Raw genomic sequence first — 25220 nt, 5'->3', positions numbered from 1 at the left:
TGTTCTCCTTTGTATGTGATTACACGTTGTGTGTGTGTGTGTGTGGAAGTGCGTGTGACTATGTATAGTTAAGAGTATAGGCTGCTTGTGTGTGTGCGTGAGCACGTGTGTGTGTGTGTGTGTTCATGTGTGTGAGTGTAAGCAAGGCTCTTTCAGACCTTTCCAGTATGAGGGGACCTCAAAGAAGTCTGAGCAATACTTCCTCCTGTTCCTGCCCCTTCCCTTCAAACAAACAAACAAAATCATTCCTATAAGCATTTATGGAGCTTCTAACACAGTCCTTCCCCACCAGCATCTGGAAAAGCTCAGACCAGCCAATTTAGAGCAGGCACTGGCAGAATGAAGGCAAGGCTGGGGGGTTGGGGGTAGAAGGAATGATGGGTGCCTTGCAGGCTAAGGCAAAAATCACTTTCTCTTCTTTGATGGGCAGAGGAGGTCGGATAGGACGATGGCACCTTTATTTGAGGAGACAAAGGCTCACAGGTGACACGAATGCCCCAGAGTCATCCAAACAGGAAGTAGATGATAGAGACCCTGAAGTGTTGTTGTCAACACAGGGGGTTCAAGTAAGTGCCTTTACTACAATCAGCCACATTTAACAGGCATTGTTTAGCAAAGCTGGATTTCTCCTGATAGAATATGCCAGCAGTGCCCCCCCCCCACGCAGACACAGAGAGAGAGAGAGAGAGAGAGAGAGAGAGAGAGAGAGAGAGACAGAGAGAGAGAGACAGAGAGAGAGAGAGAGAGAGAGAGAGAGAGAGACAGAGAGAGAGACAGAGAGAGAGGTGGCTGTGGAGTGTATTCCTACCCCTAAGCCCTATAGGAAGTACTTGTTGATCTTAGTGAATACTAGACTGGGTAGGAACAAAGTTTCCATCGATAAATGTGCCAGGGCACAGCATACCTAGAAGCTGTGTGACTTCGGGTAAGTACTCCACTTAGTCCAACCTTGGGTTTTTTTTCTTTTTTAACCTAAAAAAACCAGGCCTCTTTTCTAATGCTCCCATGTTGGGACTGAGAAGACAGCTCAGTGCGGGAATTAAAAAAAAAGCCACAAGCTTTATCCTTTAATCCCAAGAATGGGTGAATTTTCATGTTTCGTTCCTGGGGTCCGCCAGACCAAGTTCCTTTCCTTCCCAGCTGGGTCCCTCTACCTCCCCTGTCGCCTCCTCCCTCCGGGCTCTTGGTTGCTCCAGCAAAGTTCCCAACTTAGTCGACGTGACAAGCAGCGCAGCCAATGGGAGGCGGAGCTGGTGTTTTGGGAGGGGGGGCGGGAGGGCCGGGCCCCGCGTCTCCGGTGTCTGCTCTGCTCAGTGAATGGAGAGAGCGAGCGCCGGCCAGCTCTCTCGGCCACCCCGTGCCCTGGTCGCCTCCGTGCTCCGGAGCCCAGCCTTGAGCCGGACTTCCCGGGGCGCTGTGTTTCTCGGCGCTCAGCCCAGGACCCAGACTGAGCTCGCACCTCTGCCGGCGACCCAGAGGGACCCGGGGGCGCTCGGTACCTGGGCACCGTGAGTGATGCGCAGCGGGGCAGCGCCAGCCCCACGGATGGAGCTGCTGCCGCCGCCCGGCGCGCCCCGCTCCGCCCGCGCCCCGTGCGCCTGAACGCCGCGCCCGCCCCTCCTCCGCGCCAACTCCGCCGCCCGCCCCCCAGGCCGCCCGCGCGCCTCCTCGGGCTCCTCGTGTCCCGCCGCGCCAGGCAGCCTCCTCTGGGCGCGGGCGCTTGCACACTATGGCCCCGGGGCGGACCTGGGCTGGCGCCGCCGTGCGCGCCCGCCTGGCGCTGGCCTTGGCACTGGTGAGCGTCCTGAGCGGACCCCCCGCTGCCGCCTGCCCCACCAAGTGTACCTGCTCCGCCGCTAGCGTGGACTGCCACGGGCTGGGCCTGCGAGCCGTTCCCCGGGGCATCCCCCGCAACGCAGAGCGCCTGTGAGTACCCACCCCGCCCGCGCAGGCCACCCACCCCGCTCCTACGGAGTCGCCCTCGGGGCGCCAGGTCCTTCCCTCCTCTCCCGCACGCAGGGGACGACCTCAGTTTTCCCCTCCGCCATCAGACACTCTCGCTAAGTTGGGGGTGGCGTGGCTTTGGGCAGGTGTGGAGAGAAGAGTCCGAGTTCCCCGGTGTTGGGGACTGGGGAATGCCTCTCTGGGTGAGGGCTCTGGGAGCTCATCTACTGACAGCTCCGGAGAAGAAAGCTGATATAGAAGGCAAGGGGTGGGGAAGCGTGGTGGTCTTAAGGTTTGAGGTTGTGTGCATGGGGTCCAAGCTCCTTGCTTCTTAAAGAGAGGGTGAGGGAGCAAGCTAGACGACAATGAGGAATCGCGATTGCAGAGATCCAAGAGAACTAACCCCCCCCCCCCAAAAAAAAGCCGTGACCCGCTTGGAGATCAGACTGAGCCAGCTGCGGTGTGGCTGTCCTTGCAAGGAAAGTTGAGAGTGTACGTGAAGGTCTTAACTTCTGAAGAACCGGACGAATTCTGAGTGGGTGCTCTCAACACCCTCCCTGCCTGGAGCGCAGCTTTGGAGATGCCAAGTTGCAGCCCGGGTGAATTTTTTATGGCTGGGTTATAAATGCCTCCCCAAACGGGCCGGAGAATGGAAATGCTGACAGCCCTTTAAATGAGACTTAGCGCTATAATCTTACAAACCGCACTCAGCCTCGGATCCTGGGGTTGGCAGCTAGCGGAGAGGCTCTTGGAGAGTGGGGTGGATTGACCCTCGTTTTAACCCCAATTGTGCAACCAAATATTTACTTTTCTTATGTCAGCGTTTTGGGAAGATTTATCATTTTGATCCTCAAGACCAAATTCAAAGTTTGGACTTCGGGGGTGGGCTCTGGTTAGTCCACAGTTGGGGGCGGGGTGAGGGAGCAGGGAGCCCTGGTTGAAGGGAGCTGGAGCCTAGGAGTGGGTGCGTTAGAATTCCAGCCAGTGCACTGTCCAGTTGCTCTCTTCCCAACCTGTTTTGGGGATAGGCACACCGGTCTCCCCCAGTCCTTCCTTCTTCAGGTCAAGAGAAGTGCAGAGGGAGCCGAATTCCCTGGCCACCCACCCCTTTCTCACCTCACCTCCTGTCTTCCCTTTCCTCTTTGTAGCTGTCTAGGCAGAGACTTCTTAGAAACGCCTTCCTTATGTTTTCTTTTGTTTGTTGTTTTCAAAGTGCGGTGATTGTTCTGTTGCTTGAACTGTAGAATCCTGGAGGGCTGGGCCTGCTTCTTCATTAACATCAGGAAATTAGGATGAGAAGTGCAAACTAACCTGCCCAAGAAAACAGCAAATATAAGTGAGAGGAAAAAGGGCCGGAATCCAGGCTCCGCACTTTCATTCAGGTAGTAGTGAAAAATCTCATTTCAATGGTATTTTTAGGTATGTATTAACTAAGGTTCCCCTCCTCGCGTGAGTGGTACAGATGAGTTAGTGAGACGGAAGCTGTGCAAATGTTTCGTGGGTGCTTCCCCTGTGGCATTTTGTGTATACCTGGTACCGCTTTGAAGCTCCCCAGCAGTCCAATTCCCTACATAGGCAACGCTCGTTACTCTGCCTTGTTCCATCTTGTTGTGTATTCTCGGTCATGTAAGCAGTTAAGTGTTTGAATCGCTGCCTGCCAGGCTTCTAAGCCCAGGTCTTTCACCACTCGGTAGACTCTTTGGAACCAGTCAGTTTGGGCCAGATCTCTAGACGTACAGTGCTGGGAGGGGAGGGTCTATCTGGGCTGCGTCTCAGGGCCGGACCCAGTTGCCTCTGCTTTTGGTATAGACTGCCATTGTTTTATTTTTTCTCTAGCATCAGCTCTCTTTCTTGGGGGTCATGAAACTACCTCCCAAAGTCAGGATCATGTTGTCAGTTTGGGAAGATCAGGGCAGTGGGCCTCTCTCTCTTCTGGCTAGTCAGAAGTTTTCAAAAAACTAGTCCGTGTGCCACCAGTCACTTCCCCCAGAGACCCTGGTGACTTAGAACATCTCATGTGCCCTACAGCTGGAGGCAATCGATAAAGACCTCGATGAAGGGCATTCCCACGGGTGTCCTTACTGTAGTCATGGTCACCACCAGGCATGGGCAGAAGAGGTGCCACTTTGACGTGTCTGTGGTTATCTGGCGCAGCTTTGGTCACTGGTAAGGTTTTGGCTTTAAGTGCATGGATATGACAGAGCTGCCTCTGGTGACTTCATATCTCCTCTCTAAGACGGGAGGTGGCCTTTTAGAGTAAGCAGGACTGGGCCACTTCAGGTTCAAGGGCAGCTCACCAGCAACCCTTCACGCCCATCCTGGCTCTCAGGGACTCGGATGCAGCCATACCATGCTAAGGATTTCAAATTTGTCACATACACATTCTCTCTCTCTCTCTCTCTCTCTCTCTCTCTCTCTCTCTAAATAAACATTGCTTGAAGCTTCTATAGCATTCCTGTCCCTGTCCATAAAGTCATTGGATACAGAGAAGAAACCCAAAACTCCAGCTTAAAGGATGTGGGCAAGAGTCGGAAGTGGGAACCTTTCTTGAAGACCCCTTTAAGTCCCCTGGGGGTCCTTCTGTCATGGGACACTGATTTTTATCAGCAGAGCCATTCTCCCAAATGGTGAAATTGTGTTTTAAAACAAAAAAGCAGTACTTTCCTCCAGAAAGCCTCTTGTGAAGGAGAGAGAAAGAGAGAGGGAGAGAGTTTCACCTAGTCATATGACATTAAGGATAGTCCAAGTGAGAAGGATGTAGTAGTCCCCATTTGGACTTGACTTCAGGCTAGGAGTGGGGTCTGAATTGTTCATCATTAGGTCGCTATCAGAGTTGGGGGTTGTCTGTGTTCCAAGTTCTCCCTCATAATGTCAACGCATCCCACAGAAAAGGAAACCCTCTGTCTTTTATAAACTACTGACAGTTTTCCCCCTCCTAGAGGAGGAGGTAACACCCACAAGTAAGCTAAATAAACGGAGGGGAGAATTCAGTGTCATTTATTATCCAAGCAGCAAAGACAGCGGCCCTGGGAGGAGAGGAAGTCAATGGCGGTGCTTGAGACAAAACATTTACCAGGGAGTGCAGGGTAAACAGATGTTGCGTTTGCCCTTCTGAGTACAAAAGGAACCCACAGATGTAATTCTTCTCCAACCACAGCCTCAGCCTGCATGAAAATGAACCCTCATGTGGGGCCCCTTCTCCCTGTCCTGCCCTGAGGCAGGCCTAGGCCCACCTCTCACCCACAGCTAGGTGGTGGCAGTGGGAGCAAGAGTGGACATCTTTGCTTTTTCCACTCGGCTCCAGAACATGCTGGAAACTGCTGTATTTAAATAAACATTTCCTGTTTGCGAAGGAGAGCGGGCGAGAGTCTGAAACGTGAGAATGTGGTAACTTAATTTTCTCCATCACTCCAGATGACAGCAAGCTTTGCCGGTGGTTGGGCCCAATAAAAACCGACACCGTGTCGTAGGCTTTCCCCCACTTGACCACAGAGGTCCAGAGGTCAAGTGGGAGACTTTCCAAGATGCTCAACAGCCAAACCCTGCATTCTGGTACTCCCAGCCCTCAGGGCCAGCTCAGAGGACCAGGGACAGTCTGTCAAGTTATGTGGCCTCTTTGGACCAACCATGGTGATGTGGCCTTTCAGAGAGGCACAGGGCTCTCCTGGGTAGCCTATAGAGTAGGGAGGGCACCTTCCCTCTAGGGTGCCGTACAACTTTGTGGATTGCTCTACCTCTTAACAGTAGGATTCTGGTGTAGTCTTTGTGGTTTCCTTATGTAATCCACAGTTCACCTGTGAGCTGCCACAATCCTCCTCCGTACCTAGGCTGGTGCCTGGCACTTAAGAAGTTTCTAACAACTATATGTTGAATAAAAAGCTCACAAACCTCAAAAACACAAGGGCAAGATGAGCTATTACAGATTTGCATTTTGATGGGAGCCCAAGGGCTACCTCCTAGTAATCTATTACATGAGATACTGCTATCTGAAATATGAATTTCATGAACTAGAATTACTGCCTTGTAGAGTTGCCCCCCCCCAAGACTCTTACTGCATCATCCACTCTGAAGTCTGGTTGCCAGGCGTTGCTTAGCAACATCGCAACACTCCTACTGTGCACATGCCAGTTGAATGAGCCAGGGAGCCTGACTACTTCTGCCACAGGACTTTCTAATCAGGAACTCATCAGTGGCATCCTGAGCTCGCTGTGGTTTTTGATTGCTGCTCTTTTGGCATTAATTGATGTGTATTTGTAGGGTCATTATTAAGTTTTGTTTCTGCCAGTCTTCTGGGTTTTTCTATTCTGACCCCCATTTTCACTGTTATTTTGTTTCTCTGTTGTTCTGTCTGTTGTCTGAGTTCACACCCTCCATCCCCACCACACCCAGGAAAGTGAAAAGGGTGGGTGGGGACAGTGGAATCTTTTGCCTAAATTGGTGGCCAGGAAGGCAAGGATTTAGACCCTCCACACAGCGTTTTGGGCATGGGCTCTGGCAGCTTTGGACCGGAAGCTTAGGTTTGGAGTCCTGTTCTGTGGCATGCATGCTTGCCATTGCACCTCTGCCGCTGCCCTGCTGCTCTGGACTGCAGTCTCTTTAATCCCTTTTGTACCTCATTCTCACACCTGCAACACAAAGATTATAGTCACTTGGGGATGTGAACACGGCCCGAGGCAATCCGCACGCTGCGCTCTGCATGGTGCCTTCCATATTGTTCACTCATCATTGTGGCTGTGATTATTTACCCAACTGCAATTTATCCGGCTGTAAAGTATGCATAATACCCATTCCCTTTCGGAAGGATTAAGATGATTGTGTCTAGGAAGTGCTATGCAGTACCTGGCACATAGGAGGCCTCCACAGTCTTGTAACAGTCAGGCTATGGCTGTGTCTCCCTTTGCTTGTCTCAGTCTCTGTCCAGCTGGATGGCTTAAGATGCTCGCTCTAAATTTTGTTCCAACACTAAGCCCTGTGGAGGCAGGCTCATTGCCTGCACATGGGCTGTGGGCTATGCCTAATACACTCTTGCTCGGTCTCCTCTCTACTTCTGTCTCTCCGTCCTTCCCCAGCAGCTGAACCCAGGTTGGCCTTTGTTCCATGCAGAAGGGATTACGGTTGAAACCGTTTTTTATCTTTTTCATTGATAAACTGCTTTGTGTTCTCTTTAAATAGAGAATGTATTTTATTTCTTTATTTAGAGGAGAGGTAGGCTAGAGCCTCATGAGGAATTCGTGGTCCAGACTTTGGGTGTTCAGTGTCCGTCTGTCTTTCTCTAAACACCCTTTTACCGGTTCCTGGTGTCTGCCTCCCATACTGCTTTTACACGAAACAGCTGTATTTACTAGCACGTGGCACTCTCACACTGTAAGATGGTTTTAACTGTGCTTTTTTTCCCCCTAAAGAAATGCTGAGAAAAAGAAAAACTAGGAAAGAATCTCACATCGATGATGCAAGGGAAGGGTGCATCGGTGCCCTGTGGGTGCCCTGGGCCCATTTCTAAGGCTTTCTCCTTGGTCCACTGTGGAATTCAGCTTTGCTCAGGGAGAGGCTCATGGCAGGATGCTTCTTCTCGGTGTCCTACAGACCACGACTGTCTTTTGTAACGGTTGCTGCTGGCTGCCAGGCCACCAGGAGGCTGTAAGTCTCCCCGATCGTGTGACATTTTCTGTGTTTGATATGGTGGTCCCCAGGAGGAAATTGGTCAAGGGGTGTGATTGAGAATCCTCAATAGTGAACAGATGGGAGGTGGGAAAAGCTTATAGGTAAAGATGTGAACTCCAGAGCCAGGCAAAACGAGGTCTTGGCTTTCCCACTGATGACACCCATCTTTTGGGTTGTAATGAGATTGTTATTCCCTTTTGTTGAGATAGGGTCTCAGTGTGTAGCTCTGGCTGGTCTGGAACTCATTGTGTAGACCAGACTGGCCTCCAGCTCACAGAGATCCTCCTGCCTCTGCCTCCTGCATGCTGGGATTCAGTTCATAGACCACCAGGCCCTGCTTTAGAACCCCCTTTCTTTATAAGGCGCTGGGAGTATTGGGTTAACTCACACACATCCTGGAGTAGGGCACTCACAGACACATCCTGGGATATGGACCACCCATCATTACATTCCTGACATTATTTCTGTAATTCTTGTGGACTCTACTCCTTCCTGAGAATGCTCGCTAGACGCCTGCTCTGGAAAAGTGATGATTGGCAGGGTTGCCAGGGGTTCCCTGTTCAAGTTCCCACCATGTCCTCCACCAGCATTGCACAGGGGAAAACCAACCCACGTCCCTGTCTCTCTACATCCTGTGATGAGGAACTCAGTTTTCCCTGAACTAGTCCCAGCAGGACCTTTCTCTTCACGTGGGGTCGAGTGAAGCCCACACAGACTGTCAGGCTGTCCTTACACAGAGGCAGGGGACATCCTTTGTCTGAACGACAGGTCTTCACACTTCGAATTGCTGTTGTGTCTCTCCCCAGTTGCTTGGGCTTCTGTTTCTTTCCATAAACCTTTGAATGTGTTGCGGCTTTGGCACAGGCCCTGCCCCCACTCCCAGCTCTCTACCTCTGGGGATTTTCTTTGACTGTATAGGTTGAGCCACCCTCTTTCAAAATGCTTGGGATCAATCTCAAGGTCCAAATCAGGAGCAGAAGAAGAGAGAGAGCATGAGCAAGGAACTCAGGACAGCGAGGGGTGCACCCACACACTGAGACAATGGGGATGTTCTATCGGGAACTCACCAAGGCCAGCTGGCTTGGGTCTGAAATAGCCTGGGATAAAACCGGACTCGCTGACCATAGGGGACAATGAGGACTACTGAGAACTCAAGAACAATGGCAATGGGTTTTTGATCCTACTGCACGTACTGGCTTTGTGGGAGCCTAGGCAGTTTGGATGCTCACCTTACTAGACCTGGAGGGAGGTAGGTGTCCTTGGACTTCCCACAGGGCAGGGAACCCTAATTGCTCTTTGGGCTGATGGGGGAGGGGGATTTGACTGGGGGAGGGGGAGGGAAATGGGAGGTGGTGGTGGGAAAGAGACAGAAATCTTTAATAAATAAATAAATAAAAACAAAATGATTGGGATCAGAAGTGGTTCTGATTTTTGAAGTTTTTCAGGTTTTAGGGTATTTGCATATATATTGAGAGAGGAGAGAGAGGGAGAGACAGAGATGGGGAGGGAGGGAGAGAGAGAGAGAGAGAAGACTGTCTTAGAGATGGGACTCGGATAAAACCACAAAGTACATTTGTGTCTTTTGTAAGCATCATACATGGACCTTGAAGGCCACTTGAAACAGTGTGTTTGCTCATAAAGTCTATGGTTGGAATTTTTTAGTTATGGGATTGGATCATGCCTGTACTTAGAAAGTTTTGGATTTTGAAGCATTTTGTATTTTGGATTTCAGTTTGGGGAAGACTTTTGGCATTCCAATTATTATTTGAATTGACTTCCATCGGTGGTTCTTTTGTTTGCTTTTGACAGTGTTCCCAGCTGGCCTTGAATTCACCATCATCAGAATTGCGGGATTCCAAGCAGGAGCCACCATGCCCCATTCTGCCAATGCATTTGAGTTTGTGGGAGTGTATGTGTATGTATATGTGCTTGTGGAGGCCAGGGGTGGATAGCAGTTCCTTCCAGAGGGTGCTTTTCTTTTTTGATGAAGCAGGATCACGTACTGAACCTGTAGCTCACTTACTGTATTGGCTGGCCACCAAGCTCCAAGGTTTCTCTTGTGTCCTCCTTCCCTGCAGGCTGGGGTCACAGGCACACACTGCCACAATGGACTTTTTTTTTTTTTTTGGTTTTTCGAGACAGGGTTTCTCTGTGGTTTTGGAGCCTGTCCTGGAACTAGCTCTTGTAGACCAGGCTGGTCTCGATCGAACTCACAGAGATCAGCCTGCCTCTACCTCCCGAGTGCTGGGATTAAAGGCGTGCGCCACCACCGCCCGGCTCCACAATGGACTTTTTATGTGAGTGCTGGGGACCTGAACTCAGATCCTTTTATTTGCAGAGAACCCAGCAGTCCCCCAGTTTTTAGTGCAGTTAAGCCCTGGATGGCTTATTTTGATTGGGCTTATTGCTGCCTCCTTAATAGCTCCCCAGCCTTCCCTGATGCTTTCTTACTATTAGCTGTCTAGATTTGAGTAGTCATCCCCCAATTCTTGCTTTTCACCATGTAGCTCAAGGTAGACTCAAACTCAAAATCCTCCTGCCTCTGCTTCCCGAGTGCTGGGACCATAGGCAGGCACTTTCGTGTTCAGCCTTTCAGTTAGTTTTTAGATATCTAAGAGCAACACTGTGCATTATCCTAATTAAATTCTGGCAAATGATTTCATTTCATTAGGTTTTTCAGGAACATTTTCTATTTTGAGCTACTCTTTTGCAGATCAGCCGCTTGGGTTACCCTCTCCTCGCCTACTCTTTTCGGAAATTTCAGTGAGCATGCCCATGGGTCTGACTTGTCTTTAGAGTCAGCGGACACATTAGTTTCTGCAAGCCTCTTAACGGATTGATTCTATGTGCTTGTAAGTTCAGGTGCCCTTGGAGTCCAGAAGAGGGCACCTGATCCCCTGGAGCTAGATTTGGGAGTGATTATAAGCCATTTTATGTGAATGTTGGGAATCAAACCCAAGTCCTCTCTACAAGAGCAGTTTGTGTGCTCTTAACCTTCGAGCCCACTCTCCGGCCCTTTGGAAAGTGTCTAGGTTGTAGGATCACATGCATGGCCTGTTCTTTCTGTCTAAGGTGGATAAAAACACTGAGGTCTGCATGGTGTGGTAGCCTGCACTTTTAATTCCAGCACTTTGAGGAGGGAGAATTGTGAGTTCAAGGCCAGCCTCAGAAATCTAGCAAGTTCAAAACCAGTCTTTCTTACAAAGTAAGTTCCAGACCAGTTTGGCCTTCACAAGACCCTGCCTCAAAACAAAAACAAAAACCAAACAAACAAAAACACAGCAACAACAAAAACCCCACTCCCATTAAAATTGAGGTTTTATTACCCTAAAATAATTTCTAACTAATGCTTTATTGATTTGCTGATTTTCCTCTAAATTTGTGAAGTAGACTTATTGTCACTGTGACCCAGTACCTGAGGAGTTTGTCTTTAGGAAGTAAGATTAACTTGGCTCCTGGTCTCAGAGGACTCAGAACTTCATGCAGGGAAGGCATGGGGGAGCCTCTTACCTCATGGTGGACAGCAAGCAGAGAGAGGTGATATAGGAAGGGCCAGAGGAAGATACAGCTCCAGTGATTTTCTTTCAGCTGGGTACCACCTATTAAAGCTTCTAGAATCTGTCAAAATAGTGCTACATACCAGCTAGGAACCAGCTTTCCAGTAGGTATTACTTTTATCAAAGTCATATATAAGAGCCATAGCTCTCCTGGTTTCTCAAGGGACTGTCTGCCATGACTTTATCTTTATCCTCCTTTTTTTAGACTGGTACCAGAACCCCTACAAGCATGGCATGTGAGGGGGTGTATGCATGTACGCACTTACACGTGCATGCCCACATCTATGCTGGCTTCTCCTGGTAAATATGTTGGCCTGAGGACTCAATTCCTTTTACTAATAGCAAAGCTCAGTTTGCTTCAGCTTTTTAAACACAGCGATTTCACTGTTCAGTTTTGCCTGCCCTTTGACTTGGGAACGTTCACCTGTGTAGTTTTTGGAACAGACAGAATGGAGGAGAGATCAAGGAGAACTCAGTAAGTAACAATAGACACCCTCAGAACAAGAGCTGCCATTGAGCCCTGGCCTCACACTTGACCTGCATGGACTAACTTACCTTTCTAATAATTACCCCAGGGATGAAGAGGTACTCCCCCACGTCACAGATGAGAATATGTTTGGGAGCAATATCCCCAGTTACGATCAAGAGAGGTGTGCTGGTCAGGGACTGCAGGGTAACCAGTGGCCATGCTGTTTCTTCCCCAACCCTAAAAGTTCCCTGTATTTCTTTACTTGCTTTTGAAAAAATAACTCAGAGGAAGGCAATGAGGAGGTAGTAGAGGAGGAGGAGGGAGAAGGGAGGAGGTGGCAATGGTGGCAGCAACAGTATCAGACTTGACTCTCTGAACACGTTTTGATGCATGATATGTATGACTTGGAAGTCTTGTGGGAAAGAGCCATCATGTGTACTTTCGGGAAGAATGCGACATTTGAATCACAGCTTGAAAGATAAATAGGGTTTCCTTGCGTAGAAAAGGAGAGTGGTACAGAGTCACAGAGGTTCCCAGTTGATGGCCTGAGCCCACTTCAGAATGTGTGGGTTCTTCCTGGGTTTTTTTTTCTATGTATTGGGGATCTTAGCCTAGAAGCTATCAATCAAATCTTAGGAAGGATATCAATATAGTATTTGTCAATACAACTATAAAATCCCCAGAGAGTGAGGAAGACAGTTTAAGACTATAAAAAAAAAGTTTGGATTCCATTTTTCCGTAGCTGTAGCATAGAGATGAGGCCAGTGATAGAGAAAAGACATGAATTTAGCTCATGGCTCTAGAAACTCAAAGTTAAAAAAGCACACTTCTGGCTACAGTGAGGGTCCAGTAGGCTGGGTCACACCGTGGTGAGTGACAGTCTGATTAGGGATGTGTGTAAAAGGGAGTGACCACATGGCAAAGCCAGAAAGCAAACCACGGAGTGATCACGATTGTTTTCTTATGAAAGTTCATTTTCATGGGAACTAACGAGATCCCATGAGAGCCACACTAATCTCCTTCAAAGACAGTACCCTGAGACCTAACTGACACGTACTGTTACCCACCACCTTAAAAAGTCTTTCCCATCCCATCCCATTCCATCCCAGTATTACTATGCTCTGAAGTGAACTTCTGACCCAGGAACCTTTGGAGAATGTACTCAAACCTATCTGCATGACAGCAGGGACATAAAACTCCAAGAAGAGTCTGAAGAACCTTGTTGACTTTTGTTTTCATGCTCAATTATATATTCAGATTTTAGCAGAGTTTGTGTTTCTTCCTAATTACATTTACCACTTCCTTTTTTAAAAAATTGCATTTATTTATTTTAGTGTGTGTGTGTGTGTGTGTGTGTGTGTGTGTGTGTGTGTGTGAAGAAACTTGGGGGAGTCAGTTCTCTCCTTACAGTGTGTGGATTCTGAGAATTGAACTTGGGTTTCTGGACCAGGCAGCCAGGGTCTTTACCCACTGATCTGTCTCGCTAGCCTGCTACTTACCTTCTTCTGGCTGTGTTCCCTGGGCTGCCTGTTGATAGCAGATCCCGCCAGAACAGCATGGACATGAAGCAACTCCTGGCTAGAATAGAAAGTGATTTCGTCCCTGTTTATGCAGGCTCAGGCTCCTCGTCTCTCATCTGAAACATCATCCCGGGTTACTGACTCTTGGTTCATCCCACACTTTGGCAGCAGTGTGTCTTATGGGTCCTGAAAGTCTGCCAACATGTTTAACCACCCACTTTGTCTCCCATTAAAACTTTTCAGCTTCTGAGCTCCCGTCGGTTACCAGATGTATCTACTCCATTCTCCCCTGACCTCTAGAATGAGTGTATGCCTTTACTGTGTCTATAGGGCATGGAGGTCAGGCCAGATGTACATGGCATGGTCTATGTCTTGACCATGAAGGCTTCCCTGACCCACTCCTGGTCCTGCCTTCACCTTGGCTTAAGCTTGGCTTCCTGCCTTTGATCGCCCCCCCACATTGCTCCCTACTTGTGGTAGCTTTTGGACTGCTGCCTCTGGAGATCCAGGTCCTGAGAGTAGGTTTCGGGAGCATCTTTGTGATTTTAGTCTTCGCTAGAGTCTGAAGGTTTGCAGTGAACTCATGGCTTTGTTCTGGAAAGAACCTCACACTTCATCTTCCTGGCTATCTGCAGTCCTTGATCACGCCACAGCCGTGGGTAAGGGTGCCGCAGAGCTGAGCTCTGTAAGTGATGCATTATTAGGATATTTTCCTGAGCCCCCTCACTCTAAGCAGGGAATGGAGCAGAATAATCTGTCATTGAGAATCATGTCAATGATGGTTTCTGTGGAGAGCTGTCCTCGGAAGATTTATTGGAAAAGTTTCCAGACTATCTAATACTCTGATTACATGTGTGTGTGTGTGTGTGTGTGTGTGTGTGTGTGTTCCTCTTCTGCCCACTTCTGCGATATGGGTAGAAGCCATTCCACATAGAGGTTTCTCTGAATGATGCTAATGAGAAATTAGCAGGGAGTACCGTTTAGATGTAACACTAAGTCAGTAGAAAGATCTAGATCGGATTGCAGTTTGCTTCGATATCTACCTGCAGATGCACCTTTCTGCATCTCTGTCACCTCATCTGTCGCTTGAGGAATGGTAGGGAGAGGGCTTATCTGATGGGGCCAACATAAGGTCTCAATGAGACCATATTGCTGCAGAAGTCTCTTCCATTCAGTCCTGTGCTTTGAACTAGGGCATCCTGTATCTGGAGGGTGATGGGGTCTACTTTAGAAGCTTTGCTCTTTAGGTGAGGAAACTCAGAAAACTTAAAAACCTTCCTTGGAGTCCCCATTGTCTTCCAACTCAGTTCCAGATTCTTTTCCACTTAACCAAAGACATCTTTTACAAATGCAAATAGTCTCGCTCCCACAGCAACTCCCCTGCGTGAGTGTGGAGAACTCTCAGCCTTAACTTGTGATATCTAAGTGGCGGTGTTCAAGATGATGGGATCAGACAAGGATGCATCAGACAGGTTCTTCTCACCCCCATTACCAGATGCCTGACATTGGTGCATAGTTCCAGAGAGTTCAGTTTATCTTGGTATTTCTGATCTTGTGCTGAGGAAGAACATGGTAGTAAGAACATGTCAGAGAGGAGGCTGTTCGTCTGATTATGAACAGGAAGAGAGGAAGGCACCAGGGATGATATTCCCTGTGCAGACTGGACCTTAGTGACCTACTTCCTTCATCCCAGCTGAGACTCACCTCCTGAAGTTTCCAGACCCTACCAGAATAGCAATGCTAGCTGCAACCAAAGCCCTAAGTTACAAACCGTTTGTGGGACACTTCATACTGAAACAGTGATGAACACGAAGGGTAAAGCCAGGTGAAGGGTGATCTATATGGCTCCTATCAAAATGCCTAAGGTAACTGAACCATTCTCTCAAGGCACTTTAAAATAGTAGGAAAATAAGGCTCCATGCTAGTTCAGGTGGGTGAACCGGGATGGGAGAGGTACAGGATCATTGAAGGATGTTGCAGTAAGTCTTCCAGAATCACTGGTGAACACAGCAAGTCCCACTCGTCTCTGTTAGTATATATGAGATGTAGAGAACCCCACGCATTATTTAAAAAAAAGTACGAGTGGAATTAAAATATGGTTATGGGGAAAATATTAAATCTGAGGACAATCCTACCCAGTAAAGTACCGAAGATCGTCTCTGTGGTTAGCTGGCAAACAGTGCAGATGTTGTAATTTAAAAAACACAGCGAAGAGAAGTCACACACTGCAACAAGGCCCACATAGGAGGCTATTGGAAGAGGAGAGAAAAGGGGCAGAGAAGGGGGCAGAGATGGTCCTTGGGGACAGGAGTGGCCGAAGAGAAAGAGATGGGGAGGGAAGGGGTGGAAGGGACGGGAGGTGGGCAATGCCCACCTTTAAAAAGGGAACATACCAAGTGTGCACGGGGGTGCTCATAGTGGCTGCAGCTGAGGACGGATCCTGTCAGGACCCCAAGGGCAGGCCAGTACAGATGCCTGAATACTAACAGCAGGTTGTGCATTTTATTAGCACTGACCTTATTTGAGAGGTATTTCCATAAACACTGACACACAGTGTAATCCCATTTGAGGCCGTGAGCAGATACAGCCGCCTTCCCCACGTGGAGCGAAACCACTGGACACTGTTTCAAGGTGACAGCCCCCACCCCCACCCCCTTTACGTGATTTCTCCTAAGCAATGGGACATTTTCCTGGGGAGGGCAGGAGAGTGGGCTTTGGACTGGAATGGGTTCTTTGGACAGGTTGGTTAGGAGCTAGATAGACTACGGGAAAAGCAGGGCGTAAGGGGAACAGGAGCTGAGAACCTGCACGAAGACAGTTTCTTTATGGAGTCCCTCCTTGTGCACTAGGCTTGTGTCCGAGGGCAGGTCTCATGAGTGCTTACCAGTCCTTTAAGGATAAAAGATTGACCAGGTGTGGCTGCACAGGCCTGAGTCCCAGCACTTGGGAGACTGGGGCAGAGCAACCTTGAGTTCCAGGCTAGTCTGGGCCACATAGTGAGGCCCTGTCTCTAAATAAGTAAGTAAATTCCAGTTTTTGTTTTCACAAAGCGGGATGGATGAATCCTGGTTTGCAGTAACTGTGAGCAATGTCCACTTCTTTCCTCCTGCTTGAAGCTGGCACTTTTTCCCATCTGATACCAGGTTATGAGCTCTGAATTTCTGAGAGAGAACTGGGTTCTATTCCTCCAGTGCCTCTTTCCTTCCCCGAATTGGGAGATTTTCAAGCTTTGGGAGACTCTTAGGATCATCTGGTCTACCTTCTCCCTATCAAACTCAATCCACCTTGAAGGATAAATGTCTTCGGGAGATAACAGAAGGACACCGGGGCTATGACGGGAATCTGCCAGCACAAGGCAATTCCCTGTTTCCGTGTCAATATTTGGTCCTTAGACAAGATCACCCAGAACCACAAGAAACCTCTTGCAGTCTGGGAAACTGAGGAGACAGTGGAAGAACCACATCTATTCCAGAGACTAGGAACCAGTTTATAACCAGTGGAAGAAGCCCCCGTGGAAATGTGGGATTGTTATACAGTATGGCTCTCAGCATCAAAGCTCTGGCTGGCCCAGGTTCTAGAAGGGGAAGATCCTAGATGAGGAAAAGGTCAAGGAAGACGATAGTGGAAATAAGGCCAGGAGCAGGAATCCAAACTGGGAAGGGCAGTTGCTCCATGGACGCGCTTACTCATCCCAGTCCCTCCAAGCCCAGCTCATTACTTCCACCACAAGACAGTGACCAGTCTGCAATGGTTAGGCTGAGGCATGCATTTTTATCCTTTCTGAAAATTTCACCAAGTTTCTTTCTGCCCTGTGCCCTTCTAGTATATTCTAGGCATGCTGCAAAGAGTTAAGTCTCTTCGGGGTTCTTTCCCAACTGGAGCTGATTGGAGTCACATTTAGACAGGAAGCCCTCTCCCTGTCTGTAAAACAAGAAACATCTTCCAAGGAGACCGTGCTACAGTTTCCATTGTGTGTTTCTAAAGAACCAAGAGGTCCCATTGCAAACTAAGATTTCACAAGCAGAGTAGGGCTGGTAGCGCCTCCTGCCAAATGTGACTGTGTGCTGGTGTGTAGGGAAGGCTGAGGGAGGTGGATCTGCACAGTTTTTAGCAGCAGCAGATTGGTGGAGTAGAAGGAATGCTTGCCTGGGAACCTGGAGACCTATCCGTGCTTCTGATACACGGTGTGACCTTGGATGAGTCCCTTCACCTCTCCGGGCCTCAGTTTCCTCTTCTTCAGAAGTGATGAGAGAGGTAGGCTGGATGAACTCCAGAGATTCTTCCAGCCCTATGCATCTTTGCATCTGAGGGCTGGGAGTTGGGATTTAGCTCTGTGCCAATAGCCAACGAACCCCTGGGACTTTCTAGAGGCAAGAGAGAGGCCAGGACAGCTGCTTCAGGGAGTGGCTGGTCCTTGATTAAGGCTCAAATAATTTGCTCAGCTCCACAGTAAGCCTTCTGAAATTAAGAAAAAAACCGATGTTTAGTTTCAAAAATAGCAGTCGATGTTGCTTTAAACTGATTGGCTAGGGGTTTTGTAGGTTTTTATACAAAGACATCGTTTTTCCTCCTCTGTGGCATAGCGGCTCCAAGTCCTGATGCTGGAGTTAGTGTGACCCTCATCTGAGTGCTCTCACTAGCTAAGCGTTCTTGAGCCTTCTCTTTACCAGTGATCCGCTCCACTGTGTTGTTAGAAGTCCAGATGAGATAGCCCATATCCATCTTAGCGGACAGGGCTGACCTTAAATAGCCAGTTAAGAAACCGGCCTCCTTGAGATTGAGCACATGAACAGTAACCATTTTATTGTGCTCTGTGAGCCTTAGTGGAGATGGCTCATCTGTGAGCTGTGCTTCCAGCTCGAGGTTCTGGAATGACTGGGCTAGCTTGGAAGGTGATACTCAATTCCCCTGAGCCTCAGTTTCCTCATCTTTAAAGGGACAAGAGGGGTAGAATGGTGCTGACCATTGGAAACTCAGGTCTGCCCCTCAACTGGAATGACCGAGGCTGGACTCCAGCTAATGACCAGAGTGCCCTGAGTTTCCAGCACAACATGGCATGATGTCTTTAGGGCAAGCTCATTTCTTACCTAGTGGTATCCCAAGAAGGGAAGTACAACTTAGACACTCGCCTGAGGACATCATTTCAGATTCAGGCTTCCACGGCTCCTAGAATTCACGGATTTTTGTTATGGTTGTTTGGCCACAGGAACTAGTCTAGATTCATGGGCAGGGCCAGGAGATTCCTTCTCTCCAAGGAAAAAATCATAGCATGTATGTTTAAAAACCTTTCCATCCATATATTAATACTCATTACTGGTACTGTTTGTTCTATGGAACCCATCTCTTAACTAGATTATAAGTTTCTTGAGGGCAGGAAATATGCATTTCTCTGTAGGATGCTTGTGAAAATAGATCAAAGCTAATACCTGCTTTTAAAAAAAAATCAAATTAACTTACATGGGCAGCAAGTATGGTAGAAAAGACCTCAGGCTTTAGAGGCGAAGCAATCTGAATTCAGAATGTGCCCTTCAGCAAATTACCTGTTTTTCTCATCAAAACAAATAAATAATGAATGAATACGGTCATGCCTACTGGAAGACTTTGGGCTGACATATGGAAAATGCATAGCCAGTATTCTAACAATTGGTTGCTGAATCTGTGGTATCATGGCATGTGCACAAGTGTTCAAGTTCATTTCAACCTAGATCCAAGTCTCATCACTTCTGTGTGGCTAGAGACAGACCCTTTCATCTCTTAGGGTGACAGATTCTCATCGGTAACGTAGATCTCTTAGGAATCCAGGCCATCCCTGACATATACTCAGGACTTAATGCATATAGCCTATACATTGAATAACTGGGCAACTTGTTTGTGTATTGATTTGTCCACAGAATGCATGCAATGGGCAACCAATGCCACTAACTTCCAATAGTCTCATTGGTCAAGTCCCTGGATACTGGGGACTGTGGATGCCTGGACCTGGGATGATGTCCTCACAGGATGTTAAACTAGTCCTTTAGAGAGGAGCGCAGGGTCCTGGTTAAGCATTCCAAGACAGTACTCTATTGTAACACATCTATGACTGAATTTTAATGGTTCTAGGTGCCACTTGTCTCCATAGGATGCCTGGTCCCTGCCAGTTGTACCACCTTTTTCTCAGATAGCCGTATGTCTACTTCCCAAACATTCCTGTGCCTTACGACTATGTCACTGCAAGGAAACATGGAACACGTGACTTGTTGTGTCTTATTTGTGTGTGTGTGTGTGTGTGTGTGTGTGTGTGTGTGTGTGTGTGTGTTCCACCCTGCATTGTATTTGGCAAAGTATACTAATCTGCCTGCTAGTGGACCAAGTTAGGACACTGGGTTTAATTTTGCTGGATAGTTCCTGGTACCTGTGTTCATTTCATTTTAAAGACAGACTCTCTACATATTTCTGGCTGCCTTGGAACTCTCTGTGTAGAATGGGCTGACCTTGAATTCACAGAGCTCCACCTGCCTCTCCTTCCAGGGTGGCGCACTGGGATGAAAAGCATAGGCTACTGTGCCAGGCAGGGTCATGGACTTCTCTTTAGGAAAGATTGCCCATGAACTTCCTACGTCTTTTAGTCCATCTCCCAGGAGCTCCAATCTTGCTTTTTTTTTCTTTCTTTCAGTCTAGATAATCTGATTTTTTTTAAACATGAAAATGAACTTGACTTTAGAAAAAAAAATTCACAAAGCAACATTTTCCAAATGATTTCGAGGTCATTCAGTGCAACCTTGCATGTGTTCTGTTTCTGCAGAGTAAGCTTCTTTCCCACCTGGCTTAGGTGACAAGGACAACTGGATTTTGCTGGGATTTTTTTTCTCTGTCTCTTCCTGCTTTTATAAGTGATTGCATCTCTGCGGAGCAGTCAACATGTGCTGAGTTTTGGCTATCCAGGCTCCATCCATTCAGTTTCCCTGGTGGCAGCCTTTCCAGTATCAGTTCAAACCTCATCCTTTACACTCACTGGGTACCATGTTGTGGCTCTGTGATGCGACATCTTCTTCTCCTCATCTAAGACTTAGCTCTTGACCCATGCCAGGGTTGATTGAAAGCTTCTTTCCAGGAACTGGAATTTTGACCAATGGGACAGAAAGACTGAAGACAGTGGCTGTCCATTTCATCGTTGCACATGCGGAAGAATAGGGTGTGCCTGCCTTCTTGTCTCCAGACCTGTTCTTTAGATTCCCAGGAAGTCCACAAGTCTCCAGTAGCCTTCAAGATAATTCCCCTTCTCTCAGGCTCACAGAACTGAGACCAGATAACCCTATATCAGGGAGGGGGCCACGGTTAACTTATTCCTGTGTGGTAGTGACATAATTCTCTGTGGGCTTTGGACAGGGCCAGACCTCCCTTCTAACCACAGGCTTGTGGTTCACCAGCTGGTTGCCCTTAGACAAGTTCATTTTTCTCTGAGGATGTCACATCATATTAAATAACAGCAATGAGTCTTGAAGCCTGACTCTTAGGCTTGCCAGTCTTCGGAATCACCTAGGGATATTTAAAATGACCAAACGCCTGGGCTCCATCCCCTGAGATCCCGATTTAATGATTTTGGGGTGCATTTGGGGTGTTGGTGTTTTGTAATGTGCATAGGTATTTCTGGTGAGTGGCAGTGTTTGAGAAAATTGAGGTAGAGAAATTCTTCAAATTATAGGGAAGAACAAATGGATAAGTTAAATGCTACATGTAAGATAAGGATTGACGAGAGTCACCCTGCTTTCCTTAGTAAGGTCAACACAACTCATTGCTTTTGCTTCTGACACTGTTTCTTTGTTTGGGGGTAGTCATAGCGATGTATGACAGCCAATCTGCAATGTAACCTCGCTTATTTATCCCATTGGAGGTGAAGGGCAATCGTGAATGTAGCCAGAATCATAGAACATACAAAAATGTGATTACTTTCACATCCGTGGAGGAAAAAACTAGGGCGAGTTCAACAATGCTTTGTGAGAACATTCTATGGAGTAACCACTTTAATGGATAGACAAAATTGATTTATAATTACCATGGCAACAGCAAAATGGAATGATGTCTTTCTGAGGGATGTGGGCCAGGACTGAGGCGGATTCTGTTTCACTTTGGCCCTGCAGCTTGCTGGGTGACCTTGGCCCCTTCCAGCAGGTCATCTCTGGAGTCCTTGGTTTCCAATCTGTGAAGTCTTCAATTGAGTCTTCAGGGAAGTGCACTGATATGGCGGTAGTTCAGACAGCGAGGAGAAGATGCTGTAGGAGACAGAGTGAAACCAGGACGTTGAGCCTAATACAGGGGTGAATTACAGATGCCGTTTGCCCACCAGCTAGCTTCCCCATAGTCTACGAAACCTGTGTAGTCTTCTGTCTTCATAAAACCCTTTAAGTAAACAGGGTGTGGTATGGAAAGCTCCCATCCAGCCCAGTGCTCCTTTCCCGTAGTCCTGTCGACAGGTCGAGTTTGCTTTTGTTGCTATCGTTGGATGGGGCTGCTCCGCTTATTATAAATTATTTACCAATGTCCAAGACTTTTACCTATTAGCTCCCAATAAAACTCTTTGTGACAAGAAGAAAGCATCTCCAGACGTCGTCAGGTGTCCTCTCCAGTTAAAAAACCCTGCCGAGCTCCCCAGCCACGAAGCATGCTTGCTTTAGTCAAGCAGCTCCAGTGTTTCTGGGTGCACAGTAGTTAATATCTGTCGTGTCCCCAGAGGCTTGTCCAGCTGTTTCTGACTCAGACAGCTGCTAGGAATCGCCGTGTCCAGTGTCACACTTGGGGGTTCTGTGCATGCACAGCTCATGGTAATAATAAGCGCGTTGGCTGCTTTTTATTGAGTGTTTACTATGTGCTATGCACATGGCTGAGTGTTTTCTATATTCCATTGTCTCCATTAATTAACAACATCAACAGAGTTTGCAGATTGGTGGCTGGTAGGGCAGATCCAGATCTTCAGTATGACGTATTTGATTCACAGAATGTGTGTGATGTGATGTATGTGTGTGTGTGTGTGTATGTGTGTGTGTGTGTGCATGTATGTATGTATGTGTGTGTATGGAGGCTGGAGGCCTACTTTAGGTGTTATTCCTCAGGGGATGAGATAAGGTCTCACTGAAACCTGGGACATACCCACTAGGTTAGGTTGACTGCCCAGTGAGCTCCAAGTATCCTGTTCCCACCTCCTCAGGCCCGGGATTACAAGGGTATGCCTCTGTGACCAGCGTTTTTGGTGTCAGTCATGACTGGGAATCCCATTCAGCACCAAATGCTTGTGTGGCAAGCACTGTCTTGAGTGAGCCGTTTCCTCGGCCCCTCACAGATTTTTTCTAATGTTAAGGTTTTATCAGCATTTTCAGAGTGGGTATAATACATATATAAATCTATTTCTAGTGTCTTTTTTAAAAGTTTGACAAGTCTGACAACAGACAGCCTGTTTGGTTCATGCAGCCACCGACTAGCTTTTAGATGAGGCATAGGTCCATTTTACCTCATCCCTATGGCAACACACAGTTCTGGTGTGTGTCAGCTGCCATTTAACACCCTGCTGATCATTTTTTTAAAAGCTATCTTGATCTATTAGTCTCATGGGTTAGCTCCTTTTGGCTGCTATATTCCGCCTTACATACCACTGTGTGCGGTAAGTTACTGTTCTTGTTTTAAAAATGGGGAAATTGGGCTCAGTAAAAGCAACACTCTTGCCCAGAATCAAATAGCGAAACTTCAATTGTCAAAGCGATTGCAAAGCAAAGATCCTTGCTGCCCCTCCTTAATAACCCTGCCTGGCAGCGAGCGCTCAGAGGATGCTCGGCAAGCATGTTCCTACACCTGGGAAACCTTGGCCACATCGTCTGCATCTTAGTGTTTCTTTGGAGAGCCAACTCCCACTGTCCCTTTTGCTCACCAGGAAGCACATGTGGCCAGGCTATGAAGAGTGTCTTTTGACTATAGTTCCCCAGGCTGTGTTTTTCTGTGTCTGTACCACTTTTGGGCTGTGTCCAAGGGCTGCTCACACACTCCTACGTAGCCGAGGGGCCAGCTGGTGTGTGTGTGTGTGTGTGTGTGTGTGTGTGTGTGTGTGTGTTTGGTTCTGCCTGAGACGAGGCTGCTTGCCTGTGGGGAGGATGTGATTGCTTTAGGAAATTAAGTGGGAGTGATTAATTAGGAAATGTACTGAGGACTCTGGCAAGAAATAGAAGCTGGAAAAAATGGACCCCTAAATACAGACTACTTCTGGCCACATGGTTGAGGAGACTGTGCTCTGAGGGAGTAAAAACATTTCATCCTGCTGCTTCTGAAGCTGTTGCTGCAGCATCACCTTGCATGGGGATGCTGGGAGGGACCCCAAGACCAGATGGTCCAACCTCTCTTTGCTCTGAATGGACTTGAAGGCATGGGAAGCCCTGAGGAGGGTGAGCAGGAAGGAAGAGGTAGATTATAGAAAACAGTAGGACTTGGGACTTAGAAGAACTGGGTCTAGGTCCTGGAAACTTTCCTGCTTGTGTGTACCAGACCAGTCTCTGTCAGGCTTCTTCCTGCCCAGTGAAGTGGTCTCAAAGAGGAGATGAGCAAAAGCCTGCGTAATAGCCGCTGCCGAGTAGTGTGTGTGCTAGGCAGTGTTCTAGAACTTCATTTGTGTTCTCTAAATCCCTGCGACCATCCCATGAGGTTGGTATGATTACTAGCTCATTTTGGAGAAGAGAAACAAAGGCTTTTGGAGGACACACTATTTATGTAATACTCCAACTCCGCTAAGTGGCCAAAGCCACGCTTCACGTGAAGGGTGATGACTCAGGCGTCCCATGTTCTTAACCTCTAAGTGTCCTGCCTCTGAAACATAGTACGTAGCTTACAGATAACATTAATAATCAGCGTGAAAAAGGACACATATTGTAATTTATATATAATTGGTTCAATATAAAGAAACTGATGTTAGGATTTGTAAGACTGAACTCTGAGGAGTTGGCCTTTTTGTTCCCAAGAAAGGTCAGCTTTGCAGTGGTGGCCCATTCTTTTAAAACCCCAGCACTCGAGGGCAGAAGCAGGCAGGTCTCTGAGTTCAAGGCCAGCCTGGTCTACAGAGTGAGTTCCACGACAGTCAGAGCTGTTTCACAGAGAAACCCTGTCTCAAACAAAACAAAACAAAACAAAAGGTAGATGTCACAATTTCATAGAAGTTATTGTCTTACAAGTCGTTTGCTCATCTGTGATCCGAAGTTCCAAACCCTGAGCTGTCCCCAAATCTTAAACATGTTGAAAGCCAATATGATGCCTCAAGTAGAAAATCCCATAACAGTCCCAATGGTATGAGTTGTAGTCAAAATGTGGGTGCATAGGACACAGTGTGTTTTGGTCAGCGTTTCTATTGAGGTGACAAAACACCACGACAGAAGCAACTTGAGAAAAGGGTTTAATTGGCTTACATTTCCACATCACTGTTCATCCTTGAAGGAAGTCAGGACAGGGATGCAGACAGACCAGGGGCCTGGAGGTAGGAGCCGATGCAGAGGCCCTGGAGGGGTGCTGCTTGCTGGCTTCTTCTTCATGGCTTGCTCAACCTGCTTTCTTATAGAACCCAGGGCCTTCAGCCCAGGGATGACCCTACCCACAATGGGCTGGATCCCCTTCCCCCATCTGTCATTAGTTAAGGAAATGCCTTACAGACTTGCCTACAACCTCATCTTTTGCAGGCATTTTCTTAATTGAGGTTCCCTCCTATCACTTGACTTCAACTTGTGTCAAGTGAACATGAGACTGCCCAGCACATTATATGTAAAATGACGGACAGGTTGTGTGTATGAAGTGCATATGAAGCAGGAATGACCATCCTGTTTAAAACCTGTAGTTAGTATGTATAACATGGAACCATTCTAAGATGTGGGGGTGAGGGCTCCCCTATGATCCCTAAAACACAGAGGTCACAGAAAGTTTCCGAGATTGTTTCTTCCTCCATAACACTGCCTCATCCTTTTGCTGTTATTCCATGACCAGGAGACAGAACATGTTTGTTGGGGGTGGGGCGGGACTCCTCAATAACCTGGTTCTACTGTTGATATTGACCCCAGCCCCCTACAC

The 25220-nt window shown here is 47.8% G+C and overlaps 1 protein-coding gene across 1 annotated transcript in view; it reads left to right on the top strand.

The window, feature by feature from the left end:
- The first annotated feature begins 1562 nt into the window (after positions 1 to 1562).
- Slit3 (slit guidance ligand 3) overlaps positions 1563 to 25220 on the top strand; it is a 593809-nt gene continuing 570151 nt past the window's right edge. Inside the window, exon 1 of the mRNA XM_075941332.1 lies at positions 1563 to 1926. Within this exon, the coding sequence (XP_075797447.1) occupies positions 1730 to 1926 (197 nt within the window). The 5' untranslated portion in view covers positions 1563 to 1729. The remainder of the gene's footprint in view (positions 1927 to 25220) is intronic.

This window comes from Microtus pennsylvanicus, chromosome 11, assembly GCF_037038515.1.
Source record: "Microtus pennsylvanicus isolate mMicPen1 chromosome 11, mMicPen1.hap1, whole genome shotgun sequence".
NCBI lineage: Eukaryota > Metazoa > Chordata > Mammalia > Rodentia > Cricetidae > Microtus > Microtus pennsylvanicus.
The sequence above is the reverse complement of the archived record's forward strand: the minus strand, read 5'-3'. Positions and strand labels throughout refer to the sequence as shown.